The 26,873-nt window shown below is 37.5% G+C and overlaps 1 protein-coding gene across 1 annotated transcript in view; it reads left to right on the top strand.

The window, feature by feature from the left end:
- Positions 1–26,873, top strand: part of NKAIN3 (sodium/potassium transporting ATPase interacting 3) — a 660,746-nt gene that overhangs the window by 486,894 nt on the left and 146,979 nt on the right. Inside the window, exon 4 of the mRNA XM_037803434.1 lies at positions 17,228–17,425. Coding sequence (XP_037659362.1) covers positions 17,228–17,425 — 198 coding nt within the window. The remainder of the gene's footprint in view (positions 1–17,227; positions 17,426–26,873) is intronic.

The following is a 26,873-nucleotide window of genomic DNA, read 5'->3' on the forward strand; positions in this document are numbered from 1 at the left end:
TCTCAAGAAGCCCAACCAAAATTACCTAAAAATTAGCACCTGTTACTGAAGATGTGTTTGGTACACTAAATTAGCCAGGAGACTACATCAGTTGCTGAATTATCATAGTTTCAATTCTACCTTTTGAATTACTGCAGCAAAGGAGCTTCTGATCAGCAGGTAGCATCAAATTTTACTACTAATGAGGGTATGACTACAGCTAAAAATAGTTTCACACCCAGAATGCAAACTGTGAAGAGGCCACAACGCAATCAGTTATGCCATGGCTTGTATTGCTGAATGTCCCACTTATTTCTAGAAACAGTATTCATTTTCTATCTTACATATTTTTTGATAGTTTGGAAATATCTCACTGTCACTTCCCTAGAGCACTGAAATGTTCATTTTAACACAGTATGCTTCTCAAATTTGGAAGGAAATAATTTTTGTCTGCTTATGCTTCACTCTCTGCTTTCAACAATTAGTGATTTCTGCCTCTAAGACGGACACCATAACACAAGAGACTTTTAATAAAACCAAAGTTGTGCATTTTATTGGGTGTTATATGTTCATTGTAATACAAGTTGTGTCTTCACAATACTGAATAATGAATAATCACAACAATGATCAAAGGCTAATTTTGAATTCTAAAATAAGTTAATTTAAAAATGTCCAACATTTATATATACAGATTGAAATTCTTTTTAAAGAAATATTCAGCTTTATTAATTTGTTATAAATATGTGCTTCTGTGTGAGAATAGGAAACAGATCTTTTAAATAGGATTTAAATCCTTTTAAACTATATGATATATTTAATAGACAAACGATAATTACCCCCCAAAATTTTTATCATAGTGAATCTGATGCTAAAATTTATAGGTATAAGATAAAGTATATGACTTTTCCAGAAGGTGGCATCTTTTAGATTTAACTTTTAGGCTCCTTAGCCTAAGAGACTGAATTTTCTTGATTAGTATGGCATAGTACTTATAAAACAATCTCAGCCAAAAAAGGCTGTGGTAAATTGAAGGACTGTTTCTTGTTTTATCTTTGTGGAGTTGTAAAACTGTATATATTTTAGCACTAAGTAATTCCTTGGTGCATTAATCCTGGGATCACACCTAAGGGAGTTAATTGACCAAACTCTGAAAAATACCATCAAACAATTACACGTTCATGAGTTTTTAAAAGACATTTTAATGCATCTTTTTCATTCACTGGCAGTTTTCCTTAAGCATTAAACCCATTTATCTGTGTAAATACAATGTTTACATTTATATCATTCCTTTTAACATGTGATTCAAAGGTTTGATTGTGATACAACCATTCTTCAAAGCATCTTAGCATAACATAAGCTGGGAGGTAGTAAACCGTGGATTCCAAAGTCAATTCTGCTTATTAGCTGTCATCTGAAGCAAATTTATGATGTCTATTCTCAATCATTTTCTGTATGTTTTCTTTGTTTTTTGTCTGTAAAGTCCTTCCTCACCCTCTGGTACTTATGTTTGTTTCCTCTTATTCTTTTGTAGTTTATATTTATGCTTAACTCTTTAATCCATATGGAATTGATCATTTGATTTTAAACTGTACATGTTATTTATTCTATTTAAGGAGCAATAATTCATTCAATAAATATTTATTGCATGCCCTCTGTATCTGGTTCTGTGCTAGGCACTGTATACACCAAGATGAATTAGAGCCAGCCCTTGAGAAACATAAAATCTGTAGGCAAGACAAGCTGTGTTCAGTTAAGTTACACTACAAATGGCAAGAGCCAAAGAGCAAGAAGAAGACACAGAGCTATGCCCATGGTGGTAGCTTGTCTCTTGACTGGGGTTCTGCTTCTCGGTGCACCTAGGGTGCTGGAGTTCATGGTGTACTCTCATTATAAAGCAGAACTCACAATAGCAGAAAAAAAAAGCCAGGTACTGTTGACTACAGACTGGTTCAGTACTGCCAGTCAAGGTTGAACAAAGACGACAGACAAATTGCCTTGGGCAGGCACTGCTGCTGCCACTCCCATCTCCCAAGTCCAAAGAAATCAGAATATCATGATTGTTTTCCAGGTAAATATTTGGTTAAAATAATTTTCAGAATTTTTTCAATACTATCATTAACTTTTGACCTTGGATATGGTGTAGAAACTTACACAAGAGCAGGCTTGTTTGGAATCCTTCTTTCTGTCCTCTTTCCTATACAAGTTGAGCTCCTTACAGTTTCCTCCTGATCATTCTGCTTTTCTAGATCTGAGGCAAGAGGTGTGTGTGGAAGGATAGAATTGGGAGCATAGGAGGGAAAGAAAAGCAGAAGAGGAACTGCCATCACTTCGTTCAAAATCTAAGACCCATCAGGAGTAACTGGCCTACTAAAAACTGGACCCTGTTCTTACAGCTGAAGTTCTTTAATTCTATTCATTGGCAATGCTTTGTGTTGACCAGGTGCCTGGTTAGATTCCCTTGGGAACTAGCCTTCAAGATTTTAATCCATAATTGGAGCTTTGAAATGACCTGGGATGAAATAGTCCTAAGTGAACCACTGTCCTGCCATCAACTGAAATCTTACTGGTTGTCTACTCTTAGCATTTGATATTGTTTTCAATCAATTCTCAGCAAAGTGTCAGCAAATAGTCCCTTTATTTGTCGTACACTTTGCCTGACAGGTAAGTAGTAGCCATCACGGGTGCTAATTTTGCGGGTTGGTTAATTAATACTCCCTCTAGTCTTTTGCATACATTTCCATCAGATGACCTAGCAAAAAATTATCACAATTCAGGCCACAGATACTGAATCAAAGCCGTCATCATTTTATGTGTAATTATGACCAAATTGAGTCCTTATCAACTAAGAAGCTGTCATTTATACACCCCCAAGGTAGAATCTTTTTTTCAGTATTCAACATCATTATATAAATGGCCCACGCTGTTTTCAATAACAATTCCTGATATTTTCTGATGAAATGATGGCCCTAAACACATTTATGCATTTGCATTAAATTATAGGAACACTTTCTATTTATAAATGTTAATAAATAAATATGTATTGTATGCAGTAGTACATTCTATAACCAGCTATCTGAATTTGAGAGCAGTAATTCATGGTCATGAGTGAAATAAACAACCAAAGAATAACTTGAATCATTAAAGTAGCTACAGAAATTCCCAATGGAATTATCATTTTGTAATCCAAATTCTGTGTTTTGTTACTTGTATATCATGCATGGATCCACCCCGGATTCCAGGTTTACTGAGTGCTCTCATAAAATTCCCTTTCTCCTGGGCCCAAACAGTTGATCTTTGTCTCACAAGGACAGCATTTATTTCCTTTATCCTCTTCCTTCTAGACCTTTTCTCCACACACCATTTCTCAAAGCCGATGGTCCAAGCCATCAAGTTACCTGCCCTCTTACTGAAAACTGGTTTCATTTGTTAAGTGACTCAAAGAGAAGCTTCTATTTAGAGCCTGGGCGAAGGAGAGGAACTGAGAAGAAGAGGGACTTTGTCCTTCCCCAGGTTACCCTGCTTCCTGGAAAAGATGCATGTGGGGCTTCTGCAACTTCCTTTCTCTCTGACTGCACTTGTGAGTTTATGTGGCATCAATCTGGCCATACCCCAATGTGCCTGGTGTGTATTATGCTCATTGTCAAAGGGGCAACATCTTCCCTTCCCTTCCTCATGGATCTCTCCTGCAGACCAGGTAATAGCAAATACTGGTCTCTGAGATAGAGTGAGAAGGTGGGATGGGCCAGTTGTGAAGATTTCTGCTGTCGTAGAATTTTTATCACACGTATTTCCCAATCCCAGTGTTATTCTGTGTGACACGCTCTGTCCTTAAGTAGCACAGCGCTTATCAAAGTCACATCTATAAGGTGAAATTTAAATATATAACCTTCCCCAAATAGAGGCAGATATGCCAGGTACCATAATCCTTTGCTGAAGACTCTCCCAGTTTTAAAATATAAGGGAAATATCTGGACTTTTAAATTTAAATTGAAAATTTATGTAACCTTGCCTAAAGTGCTCTGCTACTTGGCACTTGGCCTGAAATTAGAGAATGCTAAATAGGTAAATGAAAATTAAACGCCTCAAGGATATAGACAGAGAGCAAGTGCCCTCTCTACTATTTCCATTTTCCTTTGATTAATGAGAAGAAACTTCAGCCAATAGCCTGCTCCCCAAATTGAGAATTTTTTTTTTTTCTGGACAGCAAGGCTGAGATTAGAAGGCCAGGAAAACGGTGATGTTTAAGTCTCCCTCAACCGGTTTGTTGTGCAACTGCTGCCTGTGTATATTACAGGTCCTCTTTCCCAGCCAAACACAGCTCTTAGAAACCTCGCCCCTCACTGAGGGAAACCTTTAAAGAAATGGTCGCTTTGACAGTAAAAAAGAAAAAGTGGTCTCCTGTTGGATTTTTTCTAGAAAGTTTCCAAACTAACTTTTAAGTGCCAGATTTCCTCAAAAACTGTATCTTGTTCCCAGACTCAGCAAAAAAGAGTTAGAACCATGATGGACAGGCTTTTCCAGGCTCAGGGAAGTGCAAGGCACATCTTGCTTACTGCGTGGACCATCTGCTATTTCCCCAGTCCTGGCCCCTGCCTCCTGCCTGTCAGCATGCTCAGAACTCCTGACACACACACCTAACCTCGGATACCCCAATTACCAAATTAGATAGACAAGATGCTTAAAGCATCACGCTTACAGAAAGACCATATTCCATATTAGCCAGTATGAGCCACATTCTCTACAAATGACTAAATTAAATTAGCTCTATATACCTTTGTTCTGCACTCATTGTATATGTTAATTGGTATAGATTATATATTTGTGGATTATAGAATATTAATTAGGAATACATGAAATATTTTGCACTATTGTATGGTGATGAATGGGGAACAATGACTACAAATCTGCCTTTCTTTTAAAGAGAAGAGCTAGGAAAAGTTTTGATATTTACTCTCAGAGAAGATCTTGTGACTTAATGAGATGTTTACATTCATAATGATCTATATGTACAAAAATCTCCGTTTGAGATTACACTGCTTGAAGATTTCTCATGTGTTGACAAGGGGGAAATACACAGTTACTTTGGGTCTCATGTTGTCACTTCAGACATCATGAAAGATGTACCCCCATAACTTACCCAACAGCCCATGAAAACCCCACTGGGTGAATGTCCCCATGGAGTAATCCTGACCCTTGGTAAGAGGGTTGGTTGGTGGCTGGAGCCAGATCTATGAAGGGAAAAGTTTTTCTGCTTTGCATAGTGGTATGTGTATTCATCTAGGTGTGGAAAGCTTCATATGCTTTTGGAAAAGCTGTATGTTTTAAGAGTAGCTGCCATCTGTAAAGAGAACAACCAGAACTTGACCAATTCCTCAAGGAAGAAATAGGCTCTCCATGATCTGAAAATCAAAAAGAATATAAATATTGTTCAGAAAAATTTAAATTCAACTTTAATTAAGGAAAAGATAAAAGACCCCTCATTTTGTTTAGATATATTAAATGATCAGGATTGGTCCTTGGTGGTAAAAATGAAATCATTCACTTTTTCTAATATAAATTGGAAGCACCCTGAGCCCTTAGAAACTACAAAAGTTCACCCCACAACTCAGATATGGGGTTAAAAAGTCATTCATTCTCCCTAAAATAACTAAATGTAATGCACTGAAACATTTTTATTACTTAGGTAGCTCCTTGGGAGCCACTGGATTTTATACATTTGTGGGATACCCGGGTGGTGATAACTTGATCTTGTGTAGACAAAAGGCAGCGACTTAATGTTGGTATGAAGTATCCGCCAAACGAGATACGATTTTTAGTCATGTCAGAGGGTCCGTGGAGATGTGAAGAGAAACAGTGTTCTCAAAATGCACATAGCTGCAAGCGGGCAGGTGCGGGGGGTATTCTCAGTTCAGCCCCTCCCAAACAGCAAGGCGAACTGCATGCCCCAAATACACCCACCAAGATTTGTATGGAACACTAAAGACCCAAATGAGGGGTCAGGAAACAGGAATAGGGTAATATCCATCCCAAGCCAACAGTGAAAATCCATCCAGAATGCTATAGGTGAGAGTCTTTGTCTCTGAAGTTTCCCCATCCGAAGAGGCTGCCTCCTGCAAGCCATCCAAGACCATCAATCTGCAACTTGAGATTAATGCTGATCAGTAAGAACCTGCCAGAGAGGTTTTTACCACATGTGATTTTGCAATTAATCAGACCTCTTTCCAGCCTTACAATTATTTCAGCAAAGGAAGCAATTAAGAAAACCAGTCTCTTTCACAGAGGGTTTTTAAACCACATCAACAGCCACATCCGTAGATCAAAAGTACTAATGTGTTGTTCTGTTTATCCACCTACCTTTCAAAATGGAAACAATTAAAAGGATTGTATGGCTCTTCCTTTTTTTTTTAAGAATCCTACCACATTAAAACAAGCATCTGTTGTTGTTACTTTTTTTCAAAAAAGGAATTTTTCTACCTAACATGAAAATAAGCAATGGTATTCTTTCTAGGTGGTAAATGTAGCAACAAAATCTGGATATGAATAGAAAAATTTTTGTTGTGCAAATTAGGTAAAATGTGTGCATACATGGACATACATGCATGAATTATGAATACAGTAAGCCAGAAATATAGTGCCAGCATGAAGCACAAAGGTAGCACAATTTTATGGTCTCAAAATCCTAATTAGCATAAAAGGCATAACATTGCAATCAAATAATTATTGATAAACACAAAGACAGAGAAGCCAGATGTGTTGAATGGGCTTGGTAATTAACTAAGAAAACTACAGGTGTTTAAAATTCATAGATTACAAATGGAGTTTACACTTACTAGGAAAAAAAAACATCATGTTCTGCAATAACATATCATAAAAGTAAATATTCATGAATGTTCATTATACTTTCACAAATAATTAATATTTGGGGCACCACTGGCATGAAATTTTTTCAGTGCTAAACTCCTTTGAAGCCCCTGGGAGGCCATTTTCACAGAGCCCTCTCTGATTCTTTTCTTTTGGCCTGATGCACTTTGAAAGTAGACAAACTGAAGATGGCGGCATAGGGAGGTGTGAAATTTAGTTTAGTTTAGTTTAGTTTAATTTAGTTTAGCTTAATCCTCTAGAACAACTAGTAAGTAGCCAGGAACAACTAGTAAATAGTCTGGAACAACTGCTGGGAGTCATCCATGACTGGACACACATTGTATACCAGTCTGGAATGGGTGGAATGGCTGAGATTGCAGCATAGAACTGTAAGTAAAGCTCCCCAAACTGCAGAGTTGGTGCCCTTCCCTCCTGGCATGGCAGGCTGAGTGGGAACACTTCCTGTGGGAAAAAGAAGCAGCCTACTAGGAACAAGGGAACATAACTCAACCAAGCTCCAATTGCAGTTTTAATTAACAAATTTGGACTACTGAATACGAGCTATGGGCCCAGATAAACCTGGAGCAAGCAGTAAAGGAAACCTGAGGTCTCTCCCAGCAGGGAGGAGGCAGGGCTGATGGAAATAATAAACAAACAAACAAATAAATAAATAAATAAAAACAGAAGCTTTTGGAGACAGCTGAGCTCAGAATGCTGGAAAACAGCTGTGTCCCAAGAAAAGGGGCCCAAAGAACCAAGTACCAACTCTGGTTGACTAGCAGAACTGGGGGGCTGGGGAGTGGCTTTGAAATGGGGATTTCTTCCTTTTTTCTTTTTTTTTTTCCCTCTCATTCTAAGTAGCTCATTAGAGAAAGCCTCAGGCATTTTCAATTGTCAGCCTTGACCCAGGCAAGGATGGAATTAACAGAACAGAGAGACAAAGGAGGAATTCAAGTATAGAAGATAACTCCCTAAAGGGTGTATCTTCCCTAAGAAAAGAGGGGGTTGGGACCCAACTCAAGTGGCTGCCTTCCCTCAGAGAATTCAGACTTCAGGGCCTGGGGAAAAAAAACAAACCAGAAACAACTTAAATGTGGCTTCTGATGCCCTCAGCCGCTGGCCAGGACAGGGTCCACTGAGAATTAAAGGGACCACACCTCTTTACACCAGTGGGGAGCAATGGGCTGACAGGTGCCACCTGCTGGACAGGATAGGAAAAGCACAGAATCTAGAGGCCTCACAGGAAAATCTGACAATTTTCTGGGTCTCATCCTCAGGGAAACTTGATACTGATTACACCTGCCTCCTGACACCTGGGCCTATCCATTCTGGGAAAATCTGACTGGGATAATGAAGGAAACCAGATGCCTAGAAAACAAAAATTACAAATCACACTAGGAAAAATGAAGATATGCATTTGAGTCTTCAACCAAAAAAAAAAAAAAAAAAAAAAGAAAAGAAAGAAAGAAAGAAAGAAACAGAAAAAGAGAATAAATGAAGATATAGCCCAGTCAAAGGAACAAACTTAAACTTCAAATGAGACACAGGATTTGAAATGACTAATTAAAGATGTTCAAAAAAATCTTGTCAATCAAATCAACAAGCTGAAGAAAATGTGGCAGAAGAGATGAATGATATAAAGAAGACACTGGGTGACTGTATTAGGTAGGGTTCTCCAGGTAAACAGAACCAACAAGAGATATCTGTCAATGTAAGATTTTATAAAAGTGTCTCACACAACTGTGGGGATGCATAAGTCCAAATTCCACAGGGAAGGCAGTGAACTGGAAACTCTGATGAAGGTGTTTGATGAACTCTTCAGGAAATGCTTCTCTGGCTAGCTGAAGAAGAAGTGAAGGTCCTCTCTCTTTCACCCTTAAAAGTCTTCAACTGAATGGATTAAATCCAGCTGGTTGAATTCTCTCATTGGGGAAGACACACCCTTTGTTGATGTAATCAGTCACAGGTGCAGTTAATTGACTGATGATTTAATAAACCAGCCTTCTGGTTTATTAACTAACCACAAATGTCATTGTGGAACAGGTAGGCCAGTGCTTGCCTGTCTAGACACCTGGAAACCATCACCTGGCAAAGTTGACACATGAATCAAACCATCACAGTGACCATAAAGAAGAATTTGTAAACTTGAAAAAACAAATGACAGAACTTATGGGAATGAAAGACACAATAGAAGAGATGAATAACACAATGGAGACATACAACAGCAGATTTGAAGAGGCAGAAGAAAGGATTCATGAACTTGGAGGACAGGACTTCTGAAATCCTATGCACAAAAGAACAGAAAGGAAAAAGAATGGAAAAATATGAGCAGCATCTCAGGGAATTGAATGACAACATGAAGCACATGAATATATGTGTTATAGGTGTCCCAGAAGAAGAGAAGGGAAAAGGGGAAGAAACAATAATGGAGGAAATAATCACTGAAATTTTCCTATCTCTTGTGAAAGATAAAATTTCAGATCCATGAAGCACAGTGTGCCCAAAACAGAATAGATCCAAGTATACCAACTCCAAGACACTTAATAATCAGATTATCAAATGTCAAAGACAAAGAGAGAATCCTGAAAGCAGCAAGAGAAAAGTGATCCATCACACAAAAAGGAAGATTGATAAGATTATGTGTGGATTTCTCAGTAGAAACCATGGAGACAAGAAAGCAGTGGTATATATTTAAGATACTGAAAGAGAAAAGCTGCCAACCAAGAATTCTATATCTTGCAAAGCTGTCCTTCAAAAATGAGAGAGAATTTTAAATATTCTTGGACAAACAGACACAGTTTGTGAACAAGAGACCTCTACAAGAAACAGTAAAGGGAGCACTACAGGCAGATAGGAAAAGACAGAAGAGAGAGGATCAGAGAAGAGTATAGAAATGAAGACTATCAGTAAGGGTAAAAAAAAGAGAGAAAAAGAGAAATAAAAATAAAATAAGATGTAACATATAAAATTCAAAAGACAAAATTATAGACAGTAGACATTACCTTGAGTGAAATTAGCCAGAAACAAAAGAACAAATACTGAATGTTCTCAGTATGAATATGAACTAACATTAATAAGTGAACCTGGAAAGTTAAAGTTGAGATCACAGGTTATCAGGAGATAGAAAAGGATAGACATCAGGCATCTGATGCTGAAGGAGAATAGAATGTTCAACAGGATTGATTGTATAGATCCAGATATGGATAGCATAATACAGTGTGACGGTAGCACAATATTGTATATACTCTGAACAAAGATGAGTGTGAGTACAGGTGAAAGAAAAAGGCTAGGGGCATGTGTGATACCAGAAAGAAAGGGGATAAAGATGGATTGAATAAGTTAATGAAACCTCAGATGGTCAACGATGGTGATTAAGTGTACTAATATAAGAATGTTTTTCCTGAGGGATAACATTGCAAGGTTTTGTAAACTGGATGATATGGGGGAAAAATACAATCAATGAGTCTATAGTTAACAGTAACATTGTAAAATGCTTCCATTATTTGTAACAAAGGCAATATACCGAAGCTGAATGTTTATAAGACGGATATATAAGGGAGTGGTATGGTATTGGTGTTGTTCTATGATCTTTTCATTGTATTTTATTTTATTTTTTCTTCTATTTTTTTTAGCTCTTTTTTTTCCTCTTCCTCTTTCATTGCAGAAGAAACGGAAATATCCTCATATAGATTGTGGTGGTAAATGCAAAACTAGGTGATCATTGGTTGTTTACTTAGAATGGATTGTACAGTGTGTGAATAAAACTGTTTAAAAAATATACAGAGTGTGGTAATGAGGGTGTCGGGGATTGATTTTGGTGATGAATGTACAACTATGTAATGGTACTGTGAACAATCGAATGTACGATTTGTTTTGTATTACTGCATGGTGTGTGAATATATCTCAATAAAATGAATATTAAAAAAATATATACAGAGGGATACAAGTGCTGGAGAAAATGTGAAGAGAGGAATGTATCTATTCCCTGTTGGTGGGGAAGTAGAATGGTGCAGCCCATCTGGAGAGCAGTATGATGGTTCCAGATGAAGCTAAGTATGGGGTTGCCATATGGTCCTGCAACCTTGTTATTGGGTATATACTTGGAGGAACTGAGAGTGGGGACATGAGTGGACATTTACACACTGATGTTTGTGGTGGCCATACCCATGATTGCAATGGATGGAAGTGGCCTAAGGGTATGTTGACTGATAAACCGAATGGTGAACTGTGGTGTATGCATACAATGGAATATTGAGCAGTGGCAAGAAGGAGTGAAGTTGTGAGGTATGCAACTAGGTGAATGGACCATGAGGACAGTAGGTTGAGTGAAATAAACCAGAAATGAAAAGACAACCATTATAATGCCTCACTAATATAGACTAATAACAATGTGTAATCTCTGAAAATTGAATCTGGGAGCATGGGATATCAGGAGAAGGCTTATATAAAGGTTCCTAGATTGTAAGCTCTTACAGCAGTCACATATATTCATGAGTTGTAACAGTTATTTCTAAATTCTGAGATGCTGAGCTGTCTGTATGTGACCTGGTTGGTCCCTGGAGCTTCGGGTGTCTGTGTGGTGCCTGGGACTCAGAGCCAGAGTTCGGCAGCTGTGAGTGTTGGCATTGCCCCATGTAGCAACTGTTACAGAGGTTGAAAAGACGATCAGACTTTGATTGGAGATATGAATGAAATGGACTTGGTTGAGACTGGGGTAGCTCAGAGTAAAGGGTAGAGTATGATATTAACTGTGTTGTAAAACTTTGGCCTCTGTGTGGGACCAAAGGAAGAGATGTTCATTTGGTGCAAAATCGATATTTTCTGTAGCATACTGTATACTTTAACTTGTATGGTCAGTTTACTCAAACATCATAATTCCATGGAACCTTGAATAAAGAGTGAGATCTGGTTGGCAAGCGTGAAGCCCCAATACATCCCAGAGTAATTTGGGCAGAGAGTAAAAAGTATTTGCAAAGCCTCTTTGAGAGACTGGGGAAAAATATGGAAATATTAAACTTCCCCAGCTGGGGAATTCCTGATATTCTCGCAAGCATTAGGGACTACCAGTGTAGTAGACCAAGCCCTCGATCTTGCATCTTGCCCTTATGAAGCTTGTTACTGCAAAGGAGAGGCTAAACCTACTTATAATTGTGCCTGGAAATCACCCCCAGATAACCTCTTTTGTTGCTCAGATGTGACCTCTCTCTCTAAGCCAACACTGCAGGTAAACTCACTGCCCTTCCCCCTACATGGGACATGTTTCCCTCCCAAGGGTGTAAATCTCCCTGACAACATGGGACTTGATTCCTGGGGATGAGCCTGGACCCAGCGTTGTAAGATTGAGAAAACCTTATGAACCAAAAGGGGGAAAAGAAATGAAACAAAATTAAGTTTCAGTGGCTGAGAGATTCCAAATGGAGTCAAGAGGTCATTCTGGAGGTAACGCATACATTATATAAATATCCCTTTTTTAGCTTTTAGTTTATTAGAATAACTAGAAGGAAATATCTGCAACTGTTGAACTGCAATCTAGTATCCTTGATTCTTGAAGATGATTGTGTATGGTGTGATTGTGTGATTGTGGAAAACTTATTACTCACACTTCTTTTACCCAGTGTATGGACAAATGAGAAGAAAAATGGGGAAAAAGGTAAATGAATAATAAGGGAGGAGGAGGGATATGGTATGTTTTGGGTGTTCTTTTATACTTTTATTTTTATTTCTATTTTTTGGAGTAATGAGAATATTCAAAAATTGATTGCAGAGATGAATGCACAACTATATGATGATACTGTGAACAATTGTACACTTTGGATGAATGTATGGTATGTGAATATATTTCAGTAAAATTACATTTAAAAAAAAAGTAGACAAACCAATACAAAGGAAGAAATGGCCAGTGAATGGACATCTAAAAAATAAATGCAGATAAGAGAAGGGGAGTTTGACATTTAAATGAAAATTAGAAGTTATCCTGCTAATTGCAGATGTTTGCTGCCTTCTCATTTCAGGGTAGTCCTGCAGTTAAAGTGTACTTCATTCACATTATTATCTTCTAATCAGGACTAATGATTTCTTTAGATTCAATGTTAGGAAAATGGGAGTTTTTGTTTGGTTTCTTTGAGCAGCATCAAATAGCATGTGTGTGTAATTTAGGGAAGAAAAATAGGACTTTCCATGATTCTTTTCCTCCTACTTTTGCACACTATCTCAAGTCTTTTCTCAACATAAGAAAGATTGTTGATCCTCCCTACACTTACCTTTCTTAAGAAATATATTTGTAAGACCTATGTCATCTCCTAAATGAATGAGAAAGGGAAGTATGAATTTGAAAAGATCTCACACCACCTTTCAACATACAGAAACTCCCCAACACCACAATACTCCCAAGAAGTAATGTGGACTTCTCTCCAAGGTCACATTTCACTTCCAGTTTGAGCTAGCTTGTGAGAAAAGAAAGTAAAAAGGCAAAGAAAGGATATAGCTATATAAAAATGGATTCAATGATGTTCGAGCAGCAAGGAGAAATCAAAGCAAATGGATAGTAGTAATTTGGGGTCCATTTCTAGAAGTAGAAAGGATTAACTAAGTTAAATTAGACACTGAAAGAACAGATGGTTAAAAGATTAAAGGAGAATAAGAGGTAGATTAGTTCTTTGATTCATGAGAAATTGTGTGATGGTATGCTATTAAAAAGTGAATATTCAGATTTTTTTTTTTTAGTATATGAGCTGATTCCAATACTGTAGCTCCACTTACTTTGAATAGAATGTGAGTAGGTATGCCCACATTGACAGTTAACAAAATCTCAAAGAATTGGGGGGATACTTTTTGCTTAATTCAAGTATTGAAGAAAAATGGGAACAAATTGGAATTCACAGTAATGAGACAAAGAACCTTTTAAACATTTGTGAATATATGTTAGGGTAAAAGCAGACATTCTAGAATAATTTTCGTTTAAGTCAAAACTTCACAAGTGTGGGAAGATACATCTAAAATCAGGTCTCCTTACCCACCCTTCAAGCCACCATCCTCTATCTCTCACCACCTCAACTCCCAAACTCCAGGAGAAAAACAGTCTGTACGCCAAATCCTTTCTTCTAAGTCCTCTCAATTCCTTGTAATCCAGTTTTTCACTCCCACTACTCTCTTGGAATTGCATTTTATAAGGTCCCCACTGCATCACTAATCAATAAATTCATTAGTTTTCTTTTTAGCAGGTTTAGAGGCAGTGATCGTACGGCAGTCTCTGAAATTTTCTCTTCTCTTGTCCTTGATGGGCTCTCTCTCAGCTGTCCTTGCAACCTCCAAAACCCACCTACTTGGTTTCATTTTCTGGTTTCTCTTCTCCTCTCTCCTTGCTGTCTTCTTGACTGCTCTGCAAATTCTCCCTTGGTAATCACATACACTTGTGTAAATTCAATTATCATTGTTTACAGCTTTTAAAGTCTAAAGACAATGGCAAAAACAATTGTCAATTTTCTTAACCATTGTGTGCTTAAATCATCACCTAATACTCTACTTCCAAGAAGCAAAGAAAAAATGACCCTTGAACTACTACAAATTTTTTTTAAGATTACTTTATTGATCTATGGTTTAGCATCAACCAATGTATTTCAAAACTATAGACTTTGATGTAACAAATAAAGCTGCATCAAAATAAGTGAACTTCTGTATTTATTTCTTTTTCTTTATAAAAATATTGTTGTAGTTTCCTGGGTTGCATTTCCTCTAGCATGCCTCGTATATGAAATTGAGTTATCACACGTCACAGAGGTAGAAATCAGACCCAAACTTATGAGAAAATTTTATAATAAATGTAAATAAGAAGTTTGAACTTTAAAAGTAAGTTGATACTATTTATGTTCTCATTCAAATTTTAATATGGTCATTGCAAAGAGTACTAAAGTTTATAAATATGTTATAGTGCCAACAAATTGAGAACTACAGTGAGAGATTTTATGAGTGTAACTGGTACGTGTCGTTAGTTCATAAATTCACTTTTGTTTTATTGTATAATATAAATTTGAGTCAAAGCCATATTGGAAGGAGCTTATAGTTCTGCAATACAGAAGGTCTCTGCACAAGAATGCTTAAAGAATAGAAATTGCTATGAATTTTGAGATTATACTGATTCATTCTATTAAAATGGGAAATAATAGATAGTTCTTCTGTAGTGATCAAGACTAAATGTAAGAGATTAAATCTGATGGCCAGAAAGGATGTAATTCGTGTGCATTTCTGAAGTTTGCCTGCAAATAAGTTACCTTGGATTAAACTGAATTCATTAGCGAAAGCAATTATTTTTCTATAATAGTTTCCCTTCAAGAAGTAACTGCAAATATGTGTAGCAAATCAACAACCAATAAATGATGTAAAATATTATATTATCAATAAAATGCTGTAGCTGTGAAGGCAACTGAATGATATGTGTAGCAAATCAAGAACCAAGAAAAAAGAAAGGTATAAAATGCTTTACTATCAATTTAAATTGAGGCATTCTCTATAATTGTGCTTTGAATTCCATGAGCCGAGGAAAATCTAAACGTGTGTTTTTACATTTCGCTTTGCCTACTAAAGTGGACTGGATGCATTTCCAACCTCGTGATTCACATTCACTTACCAAACACAGCAGAGTGTACCTGGGGCGGGTTTCACCCTATCCCCACTGGGTGCTCTCACACGGGTCGCTTTCAGTCCCCACCACGTGTAACCTCAGGGGTTTTCCATTTCTCACTCACTTCCCCTCAGTTTTCAGAGGTAACTCAATTTCAGGCACATGTAGGAGTGAGTGTCCAAGACCCCTAAAGTGGGGCCATCCTCCCAGGGCGAACCGGAATGCACACAGGAGCATCCTTGGCTCTCAACCAGGGCTGTGGTCCTCCGTTCAGATGCTCCCTGGACCACAGCAGTCACTCGAAGGGGAGGCTGGGAAGTCAACCTTGCTTCTGCATCCACAGCCTCCCTGAAGGTCCAGAGCCCAGACTGTGAGCCCCCAGCTCCTCTCCTCCTTCCAGTTCCACACCAGTGGCAGTTGTAATCTCTATTTTATTGGGAGTCTGGGAATGGAGGGTCTGATTCCTTGTCTCTTCTTTTCACTCTGTTGTTTATGACAAAAACATTCTGGAAATGCTGATGGACATCTCTTGAGGATTGAAAACCTTCCAAGACTGTTGTCTCTGCCAAGAGTTGTGAAAGCATGTTTTAAGTCAGGGGTTGCCTTCTTTGTTCTTTGGATGGGCTGTAGTGCTATTTTCCAGAAACAGCTAAGGAGGAAGGACCTAGCTCCTGGGCTGGGGAAGGATTTCAGGATAAAGGACTCATAAGAGACTGGCAGGGGAAACAACATCAGGTCACGGGAGACAGCACAGCATCAAGGCAAAAGTACAAGCTGCATGTGAGCAGGTCCTGTCTCTTCTACAGCTTGCTGTGCTACCTTGGACAAATTAATTTACCTCTCTGTGACCTGCTTTCTTCCTCTGTGTTAGTTTCTTACAGCCGCTGTAACAAATTACCACAAACCGTGTGGCTTAAAAATGACAGAAATCTATCCTCTCACAGTTCTGGGGGCCAAAAGTCTGAAATCAGTTTCACTGAGCCAGAATCAAGGTGGGCAGGGCTGTACTCCCTCCAGAAGCGTTACTGGAGAATCCGTTCCTTACCTTTTCCAGCTCCAGGTGGCTGCCAGCATTCCTTCAGTCTTCCTCCAGGTCACATAGCCTTCTCCTTTTCTCTGTGTCAAATCTCCCCCTGCCTCCCTCTTATAAGGATACATACCGTCACCTGATAACACCTAGGACACACCAGATAAAGAGCCTCAATTTAGTCTCATCTCAAAGGCTGTAATTTGGTCACATGTGCAAAGTCTTTGCCATATAAGGGACTATTTACAGATTCCAGGTTGAGGATGTGGACATCTTTCAGGCCATCATTCAGCCTGCCACATCTGATCTGTAAAATGAGGCTGGTAATTGTCCAAACATGAACATTAAAGGATAAAATATTTGAAAACCACTTAGAACAATGTCTAGCATATATAGTATGTATAAAGAACTCAATAAATATTAGCTCATGATGACGCAGCAACTAGAAAATGCAGAAAATAAGTTTCAAATGAACAAAATAATGCTAAAAATAAACACATGGAGAGTCTCTCTCTGGATCTTTAATGTGTGCTAATCATAAAACATTAATATTATTCAAAGCATCATTCCCCTCATCGAATAATGGTAACTGAGTAGTTTAGGGATATGATCCATCTTTTGTTAACATACTTGAAAATTCTTTCCGCAATTTTATTCATCCTGAATTCTTACAAAGGTCAAAGTCAAAGACGTGATGTGATGTGATTGTGTCCTTTCGCTCTCTTCTCTCCCGGCCCACCCAGGATACAGATTTAATGACATTCAACATCTCTGTCCACCGGTCGTGGTGGAGGGAACACGGACCTGGTTGTGTCCGAAGAGTGCTACCTCCGTCGGCGCACGGAACGATGGACGATTACACGTATGTCTCAGTCACAGGCTGCATCGTCGCCTTCCAGTACCTGGAGGTCATCCACAGCGCTGTCCAAATACTACTCTCTGTAAGTGTCACTTTTATGTCTTTGTCTGTTCAGGACTTTGTATATCCAAAACTGCCCTCCATGGGAGAAAATGCCACAGATGAGACATAAACATCCTTTCAAAGATGGAAATTGCAGCAATTACATCATTGGTTACATATAATGGCAGGTTGTCTTTTTCCTCTTGGCACCCAAACTCTGGTTTTAAGACCAATTAGTTGCTGGAGTGACTAACTTGAGATACAATCCACATCATTCCCCTAGAAGTGGTGCATTGCCCATCAGCTACCTTCTGCTCTTCTGCTAATGCACTTTTATTTATACTTCTACTACTAATACCTTCTTTTACTAACATACTTTATTCCAGAAAGAGAAGGATGGAAACTCACATCCAATGGTTACTCAGACAGTAACTTGCTCAATCTAATAAACCTCACATTTCAAACAGTTATTCTTTAAAAAGCAAATCCCTCCAGGGAGTCTTAGGTATTTTGGTGCCTAGAAATTTCTTGTCAGGATACCATCCCATATGGAGACACATGGAAGGGGACTGGCTTGAATGGACCCAGGAAGGTTATGTGTCAGGAATTCCTTGAAGTTAATTTGTTTACACCCTACTGTCCCACCCACAGTTTGACCACAGTTGGGATTGGAATTAACTTAAGATGTATCACATAATCAAGAATGGTGTTCCTTTGAGAACCAGCAAAACTTGGCATTATGTTTGAGTCAAAATACACTGAACACAATCTCAACCAGACTTTTCACACAAACTAACCATCTCAGTTCCTATGTCCAACTACTTAAAGTTGCAGTCAAAATAAAGAGATACAAGGTCAATAATAACAATAAATAAATAAGTACCATAAATATAAGAGGGGTATGTCAGTGAAGAAAGTACCTTGGAATTATTTCCAGAAAGAACTTTAAGAAATCCTTACTATAACTTATTTTATCCACTATCTGCTGCTGTGTAACAAACCATTTCAAAACATAATTATTTAAAGCAGTATCATTTTATTGCTTTGAGTTCTGTGGGTTAGGAGTTTGGGCAGGGATCAGCAGGGTAGTTCTTCTGCTCTACATGATGTCATCTCAGGCCACTTATGGAAGCCATTCCTCAGGCAGCTTTGCTGGGGCTGAAGCATCCAAAAGTTCTCACTCCCATATCTGGTGCTGGCTGTTAGCCTCAGTTCTCTCCATATGACTTCCTTTTCTCCAGTTAACTTGGAAGGCTTTCCCACCACATGACAGCTGCATTCCAAGGTAGGAAACCCCAATTCACAAGCATGCATTGAGCCTCCACTTGTATAATGCTTGTGATGCTTGCTCTTGTCCCACTGGCTAAAGCACAGCATGTGACGAAGCCCAGCATCACTGTGAGGGAGGCTGTAGAGAGGGGAGAATCCCAGTGCCATGGCTCCTTTGGGGCCACCAATGTAACGGCCTTCACCTGGTTTAAACAATCTGTTAATTATTGTTCAATCTGCATGTCTAACACTTTAAAATAATTTAAAATAATTTTGAATTGCAGTGTTGTAGAGAGCATATAGCTATGTTGTTTAGGATGGTAAAAAATGTGTCCTAGAAAAACTAAAAATAAGAATGAAAAACAAAGCAAAGATGTTTTAGCACTCTAGTTCAAAGAGAGACAAATTTGACACTAAATTCAAAGAAGATGGGGAGGTACCTCAATGCCAAGGAATTTTCCTTCAGAGATGTAATATAGAATCTGATCATTCTTGGTTTCTATAGTCATATTTACAAGTATAAGTATAATATACTATAATTTGTCAATATATGCTTATCAGTTTTTCCTTAGTCTCTGGCCTTCTTTTATCTTCTAGAGCTATGTAGGAAACTGTGGCAAAATATTTATGTTTAAATATTTATATTAAATAATATGGAGGCATATATTTTCTTAAAATTTTTCAGTCTATTTTAAGATATAAAAGAATTCTGTTATATACTAGACTCTAAAGATGCTTACCAGTTTTTTTCAATATTTAAAGCATTTTTGTAGAATCTTTAATTTGTGGACAGATCTTCTTCCTTTTTAAAACACGCTTATAGTATTGCAAACCCATTTTGTGGAATGATGGCATGGTGGCCAAACGTTTATAATGCAGTGGAATGCCGTAGTATTTGGAATTCGAATTCAAATGAATAGCAAGTTAAAAGTATTGATTTGATAAGGAGCTGTATTGTTATATAAAAACTTGCCCTTAAGAGAAATATTAAATAAATTGCATATGTTGCCAACTAAAAGTACTTGTCACATAAATGAATTCCTTGGCTTATTATTTTAGTGAACATTCAAAGCCTTTCATGTATGTACAAGGTTCTGACTCGACGGCTCAGCCTTCAGGCAATAAAAAATTAGTTGTTGCTCTCTGACTTTTCTTGTGCACTATATATGTAAGGCCAGATTTCCAATATTTTGTCTTTGTATATCAAAATAAATGTACCCTGAAATTGTTTCACAACTACCAAGGAATGTATTATTGTTGTGGTTGATTTTACATGGGCATCTTTTATTCTTTGTTTATTTCATATGAATAAGTTTACAATATTAGAATTGTTATCTGATGTTATCTATATCCTTCCTGTACTGCCTTAGACGTGCCAAGATGTCCAGCTTATTACTGAATACAAGAGAGGAGGGTCACAGTATTTAATGGCCCATGGCACACGGTCACCAGCCAACCAGAAAGACAGAGGGCAGCTGGGCCATGTCCTGGAGGCACTGCTGAGCAGGGGCTGCCCCTTTAATTTCTGTAGGTGAAGGGATGTCTAGACGGATTAAGGGGAGGGACCTTCAGAGGAGCCAGAACATGGAGGAAAGTCCTTCAGAGTTTCAGGCAAGCAGCTCTCTACCATATGAGAGGAGTATTTAAATGATTTAACAATGGATACAACTCTGCTAGTGAATTCTGCCCAAACAATTGTCCTACATAAGAGTAGAGCTTGGGACTGGAAGAAACTAAACCTCAGTCGTAAGCCTTGTACTTGAACTGTGCACAAGCTTTATGGAAATTAACAAAATAACAGCACTCAGAAAGAAGGTGATGAGCTCCAGCTTCTCATAAGGGTCTGGAACAGCAGAATGCTTTGCGCTCCCTTTATAGACATCTTTCCAAACTTAACTGAAATGTTTCAGGATTTTTAATTTGAATTTCAAATCAATAATACATTCACTTGGTTCAAAGTCATAAAAATGTATGCAGTGAAAATACCTCCTCTCCCACCCTTTTGCCCCATTTTCCTGGTTCTCCATCTCTCTTCCCCAATAGGCAACCATTTTTTGTTTTGTTTTCTTGTTTGCCTGTTTTTAGGTTTGGGGGCATACAATTCCAAAGTGACTTTATGCAAGTACAAGAAAATTATACACTCTTCTTGGGCCTTCCAATTTTTATTTCTTATATGGCTATTTCGTGTCAGTGCAGAAATGTTTCATTGTTTAACAATCCCAATTGATGGACATTTGGATGGTAACCTCTCACTGTTATAAATAATGCTATATGAAAGAACTGTGCCCATGTTTTTGAGAGCATTTCTTAGACTTGTCCTCACTTATCCCCAGGCTGCCCTAAACATCCTGTCTCTTGAGCACACTCTTTTATAGTCACTGAGTTTGTTGTCTGTCTGTCTACTAGAATGAAAGCTCCTTCACGGTTAGAGTTGTGTCCTTTTTATTACTTGTTCAATTTCTGACGTCTCAGTAACTAGGAGATTGATGGTGAATCAATATTTGTTGAATGAATAAATGACCAACAAGAGATTCCAAAGTCTGGAGTAGATAAACACAAAAGGAAGAATCTATCGTTCAAAAACTGGCAGGGTGAAACAGACAAAAGTGCAACAATTGCTAAAGGTGCCCTGGATCCGAAGGAAGAAAATGTAGAGAAAATGATTTGCACAATTCACGGCACAGAAGCACTCAGCAGTCTTTTATTGCAAGAATTCATGTTTTTACTATAATTGCTTTGTCCCTCTCCCTGCTTGCTCTGGTCCTTCTTTCAAAGCCAAAGGGTGCCAGTTATCTAAGGAGCTCTCCCATTTCTGGCATGAAAAGTGTCATTCCGACAATCTTCAAAGGATACATCAATCATATATCCCTATTCTGAGAGCCCAACTATTCTTATTTTTTACAAACAAACTCTCCCCCTTTCTCCCTCCTCCCATCCTCTCCTCCCCCAGTAACCTCTTATCTGCTTTTTCCCTGTACAAATTTGTTTTTTCTAGTCATCTCCTGTAAGTGATATCATATAAATTTGTCCTTATGTGTCTTCCTTTTCTCACTGAGCATAAGGGTCTTCCAGGTTGCAGCACATTTCAACATGTACTAGAGTTCCAATTTCTCCACATCATCTCCAAGGCTTATTATTTCCATGTTGTTAATAATAGATATCCTTGTGGGTATGAAGTAGTATCTCACTGTGGTTTTGATTTGTATTTCCCTAATGGCTAATGATGTTGAAAATCTTTTCATATGTTCATTGGCCACGTAAACGCATATCTTTCTTGGAAAAATGTCTATTCAAGACCTTTCCCATTTTTAAATTGGGTGTTTGTCTTTTTGTTGTTACATTGTAAAAGTTTCTTATATATTCTGGCCAATAAACCCTTCCCAATAGATGATATGAAATTATTTTTCCCATTCCCATTGTCTTTTCACTATCTTGATAATTTCCTTGGATGCACAAAAGTTTTTAATTTTGATGAAATCAAATTTATCTACTGTTTCTTTTGGTGTTTGTGCTTTTGGTGTCTTATCTAAGAATACATTGCCAACTCCCAGGACATGAAGATTTGCCCCTGTGTTATTTTCTAACAGTTTTCTAGTTTTAGCTCTTATATTTAAGTCCTTGATACATTTTGAGTTGATTTTTGTATATGGTATGAGGTAGAGGTCTGCATGTTGATATCCAGTTTTTCCAAAACCATTTATTGAAGAGACTATTCTTTTTCCCCTGCATGTATTTAGCACCCTTGTTCAATATCATTTGGCCATAGCTGTATGGGTCTTTCTGGACTTTCAGCTCTGTCCCACAGAGTTGTATTCAATTGCAATACAATTTGAAATCAGGAAGTATGAGTCCTGCAAACCTGTTTTTCTTTTTCAAGATTGTTTCGGTTATTTGGGACCCCTTGTACTTCCATGTATATTTAAGGATAATTTTTTCCATTTCTACAAAAAAAGTCTTCTGGAGTTTTAATTAGGGTTGCATTGAGTTTTTATCTTGCTTTTGGTAAAACTGACATATTAATAATGTTAACTCTTCCAATCCATGAACACGGGATGTCTTGCCATTTATTTAGGTCTTCCTTAAATTTTTGCAGCAGTGTTTTGTAGTTTTCAGGATACAAGTCTTTTGTATCCTTAAATTTATCCACAGATATTCTATTATTTTATTTGCTACTGTAAATAGAACTGTTTGCTTCTTTGGATTGCTCACTGCTAGTGTACAGGAACACAACTGTTTTTTGTATGTTGATCTTGTACTCCTCCACTTTGCTGGATTCATTTATTAGCTTATTTTCCTTATGTATTCCTTTGGATTTTCTATATATAAGATCACATCATCTACAAACAGATATAGTTTTATTCCTTCCTTTCCAATTTTTGCCTAATTGCTCTGGTAAGAGCTTCTAGTACAGTATTGAATAGCAGTGTGAAAGAAGCATACTTGTCTCATTCTTGATTGTAAGGGGAAAGCTGTAAGTCTTTCACCATTGTGTCAATATTAGCTGTGAATTTTTCATAAACCGTCTTTACCATGTTGAGAAAGTCCCCTTCTATTCCTATTTTTCTGACTGTTTTTATGAGGAAAAGGTGCTAGATTTTGTAGAATGCCTTTTCTGCATCTATTGAGATAATTGTGGGGTTTTTTCTTCATTCTGTTTATGTAGTTTATTACATTGATTGATTTTCATATGTTGAAGCACCCTTGCACTCCTGGGATGAATCCCACTTGGTCATAGTGTATAATGTTTTTAATATGCCCTTGTATTCAATTTGTTAGTATTTTGTGAAGGATTTTCACATCTATATTTATAAGGCAAATTGGTCTGTAATTTTCTTTCCTTGTGATATCTTTACCAGGTTTTGGTATCAGAGTTATGCTGGCCTCATAGAATGAATTAGAGTGTTACCTCCTCTTGAATTCTTTGGAAGAGTTTAAGAAACATTGGTATTAATTCTTCTTTAAAGTTTTGGTAGAATTCACCAGTGAAGCTATATGCTCCTGGATTTTTCTTTGGTGGAAGATTTTTGAATATTGATTCAATCACCTTACTTGTTACAGGTTTGTTGATGTTTTCTATTTCTTCTTGAATCAATTTGGATAATCGATGTATTTCTAGGAATTTTTCCATTTCTTCAGATTATCTAGTTTGCTGGCACACAATTTCCGTAATACTCTCTTATAATCCTTTTTCTAGTTCTGTAAGGTCAACAATGATATCACCATTTTCCTTTCTGATTTTAGTTATTTGGGTGATCCATGCTTTCCCAGATCCTTGTATGTTTTGTAACGTTTTATTGAGAACTGGCCATTCTGAGGATGATGACGTGGTCACTCTGGAAATCTAATCCTCTCACTTGTCAGTCCACCAGATTTTGAACAAGAAGGAGAAAAAAAAGGCAGAAAAAGAGAGGGTGGGGAGGGAAAGAAAAGAAAAGAAATACTAACAAGCAGACTGATATGGTTAATGGATAAATAGCAATAATTACAAAACAAAACAAGAAAAGCAAAAAGCAAGGTGAAAAATTGTGAAGTGCACTGCGTCTCCAATCTCTTGTTATGGGCTGGTGGAAAGCCAAAAGCTGCTGCTGCTGCACAGAGGGCTGAAACTAAGTCCAGAGTCTTTGCCCTCAGGGATCCACCAGACCAGGAAACACCCACACACCCACACACAGAACTAAAAAAAAATAACCAAAGAAGTTTCACTAAGTCTTCAAGTCCAGGTGGACCCTGGTGGGAGACTAGAAGTGCTTCTGTGCTGGCCCCTCAGGGATTCCCCAGACCAACTACAACCTTCAGCCCCAACTTTTGGAGGAAGAGTGTTTTTTAATCTGCTAGCCGTGGCCCTAGCCAGCTGCTCCCAGAATCCGGCCACATTGCCCCAATCATTTCTTCAGTCCCAAGGCTAAGCAGTAAGGTCAAGGGTTCCTACTTTCACTCACCAAAGCTGAACTCCTGGCAGCCTCTCACTCCCTCTGGCACTCTTGAACTTGTTCAAAATGTCCATTCTAGTCCCAGGGTTACCACCTAGTTATTCCAGGCTCTTTTCCCACTCTTTTATTTTTCTGGGGGAGGAGTGATTTGTAAAGCTTCCTATTCCACTGTTTTGCAATTGCACACCACCCAACTTTTACTGAATATGCATCTACTTTCTTCATGCCAGTATCCTTGAATTTGTTGCCACCTCTGCCTCTCAAAGCATTTGGCTGACTGGATATATTTGCATATTTTCATTAAAAATATCAGAATTGCTACAGTGAAACAAGGATTGAAGTACCCAGTGAAAAGCCAGTAGTAAGCTCCATGAGGGCTGAGACTTTGCCTTGTTTATCACCATATCCCCAATACAATAAGGCTGTACCCAGCTCCAAGTGCCACTCATTCATAGTTGTTGAGTGAATTATTGAAGAAATTTGGGGGGTTTTAGATTTACAAATCACAGAATGAATACTCTGTAAATAGTGGATGCAATTTAATGAGGCTATGTCTTGATCCCCTTTGATAAAGAGAAAGTATCCAGAAAGAATATGCCAAGTTATTTCTGATGCAGCTGCTATTTGTTTTGGTTGAGGAGGTGCCCAGCCAAGTATGGGAACAGGAAAGCATATTTATGGAGGAAAAAATATATATGAAACTAAACTACAGTCTAAAATATAGCATTTCCTTTTCCTACTAGAGAAGGTAGATAAAATCTTTTTGGTTGAAAGACTCTCTACTACTTTTTAATCTCATTCAGTAGTATTATATCTTACTCATTTAATCCCCAATATCTGAATATGAAAGTCTTTCAAAACTAAAACGAAGCAAGTAAATAAAAATATTTGCCTCAAGTATGACAGACAAAAGTTCATTCTCCTTAACTCATAGTAAGAGCATTTAAATACAGTAAAAACATCAATGTTTAATAATCGATAAATGAAGAATATGAATAAATTTGTTTACATAAGAGAAAATCTAAATTTTACACAAAGATATTAAACTTGATTATCCTTGATACTAACCTGTGTGTACATTAAATTACAAAATTATTTTCACTAATTCAGAAATTTTAAAAAATAATTGCATATAGTAATGGTAGTATTAAATTGGTAGAGGCATTCTTTCATGCAAGGGCCATTAAATGACTGTACATTTTGGTTCTGGAACCCTACTCAATGAAATTTCTCTTGAGAAAATGATTCAACAGAAATCAAGAACTACCTGCATGAAGATATTCATTTCAGTTTTATTTATAGTAACAAAACCTGAGTGTATCTAAACATATGCTATTTAAAACATTAATTTATAGTACAGCCACATGGTTAATAAATAAATAGCAATAATTATGTTATATATAATACATGGAAAGGTATTTATGATTTAAATAAAAAGCCAAGAAAGGAAGATAAGGCAAAAAAAAAAAAAAAAGAAGTAGAGCTATGGGTATGTTTTCCCCCAAAATGTTTTTAAATGTTGTATTACATTTTTTTTAATAATACATTTTTATCCATCACATGATTTTTACAGAGGAGTAGAAGAGATATTGTTGTTGCTTTTCTTAGTTCAATAAGCATTCCTAAGTCTCACGATATTTATTTCATCATCTGGCAGCACTCTTAATCTTAGTTATCACTAGTTATTCCATTTTATTGGAGTTCCAGTTTTAAAGTCATTAGGTCACTAATAATCAATAGGCAATTTAGGGCCCTTTTAAATTTTCAGGATCAGTTATTTCTGGTAAATAGATCCAGCTACTTATGTTAATAATTAAACAAGATCCATATATTTTAAAAGGAGCATCTTTTTTAAGTAGTAAACAAATCCTATTACTCCCTAAACCTGGAAGAGATCTTTAAAACTCACCTTATCTATTTCTCTTTAGAACTACTTTTATGTATATATTGTTTCGAATCCTCACTGTCAAGGTGTTCTCCCTCATATCTGATAGGTGACAAGTCTCATTCTTTAACATGTTTGGAGATTGTCACCAAGATCAGACCTGGGAGGCGGAGAGCTCTGTGAATTGGATTTACATCCTTCCCATGTCCTTTGCATTGCTCTGTCTGATCGCATTAGCATTCATCACTGTTCTCTGCCCTTCATATCAGATACGTTCAACTGAAAGATAAATTAAAACTCAATAGAGAAGGATGAACAGTAGCATCAGACCACATGGTAGCCTGTGGAATCTTATTCTCACAAGGCTGTGTGGATATCTCTTCCGTCTGCCCGTAGTAAACTGC

This window comes from Choloepus didactylus, chromosome 14 (assembly GCF_015220235.1).
Source record: "Choloepus didactylus isolate mChoDid1 chromosome 14, mChoDid1.pri, whole genome shotgun sequence".
Taxonomy (NCBI): Eukaryota; Metazoa; Chordata; class Mammalia; order Pilosa; family Megalonychidae; genus Choloepus; species Choloepus didactylus.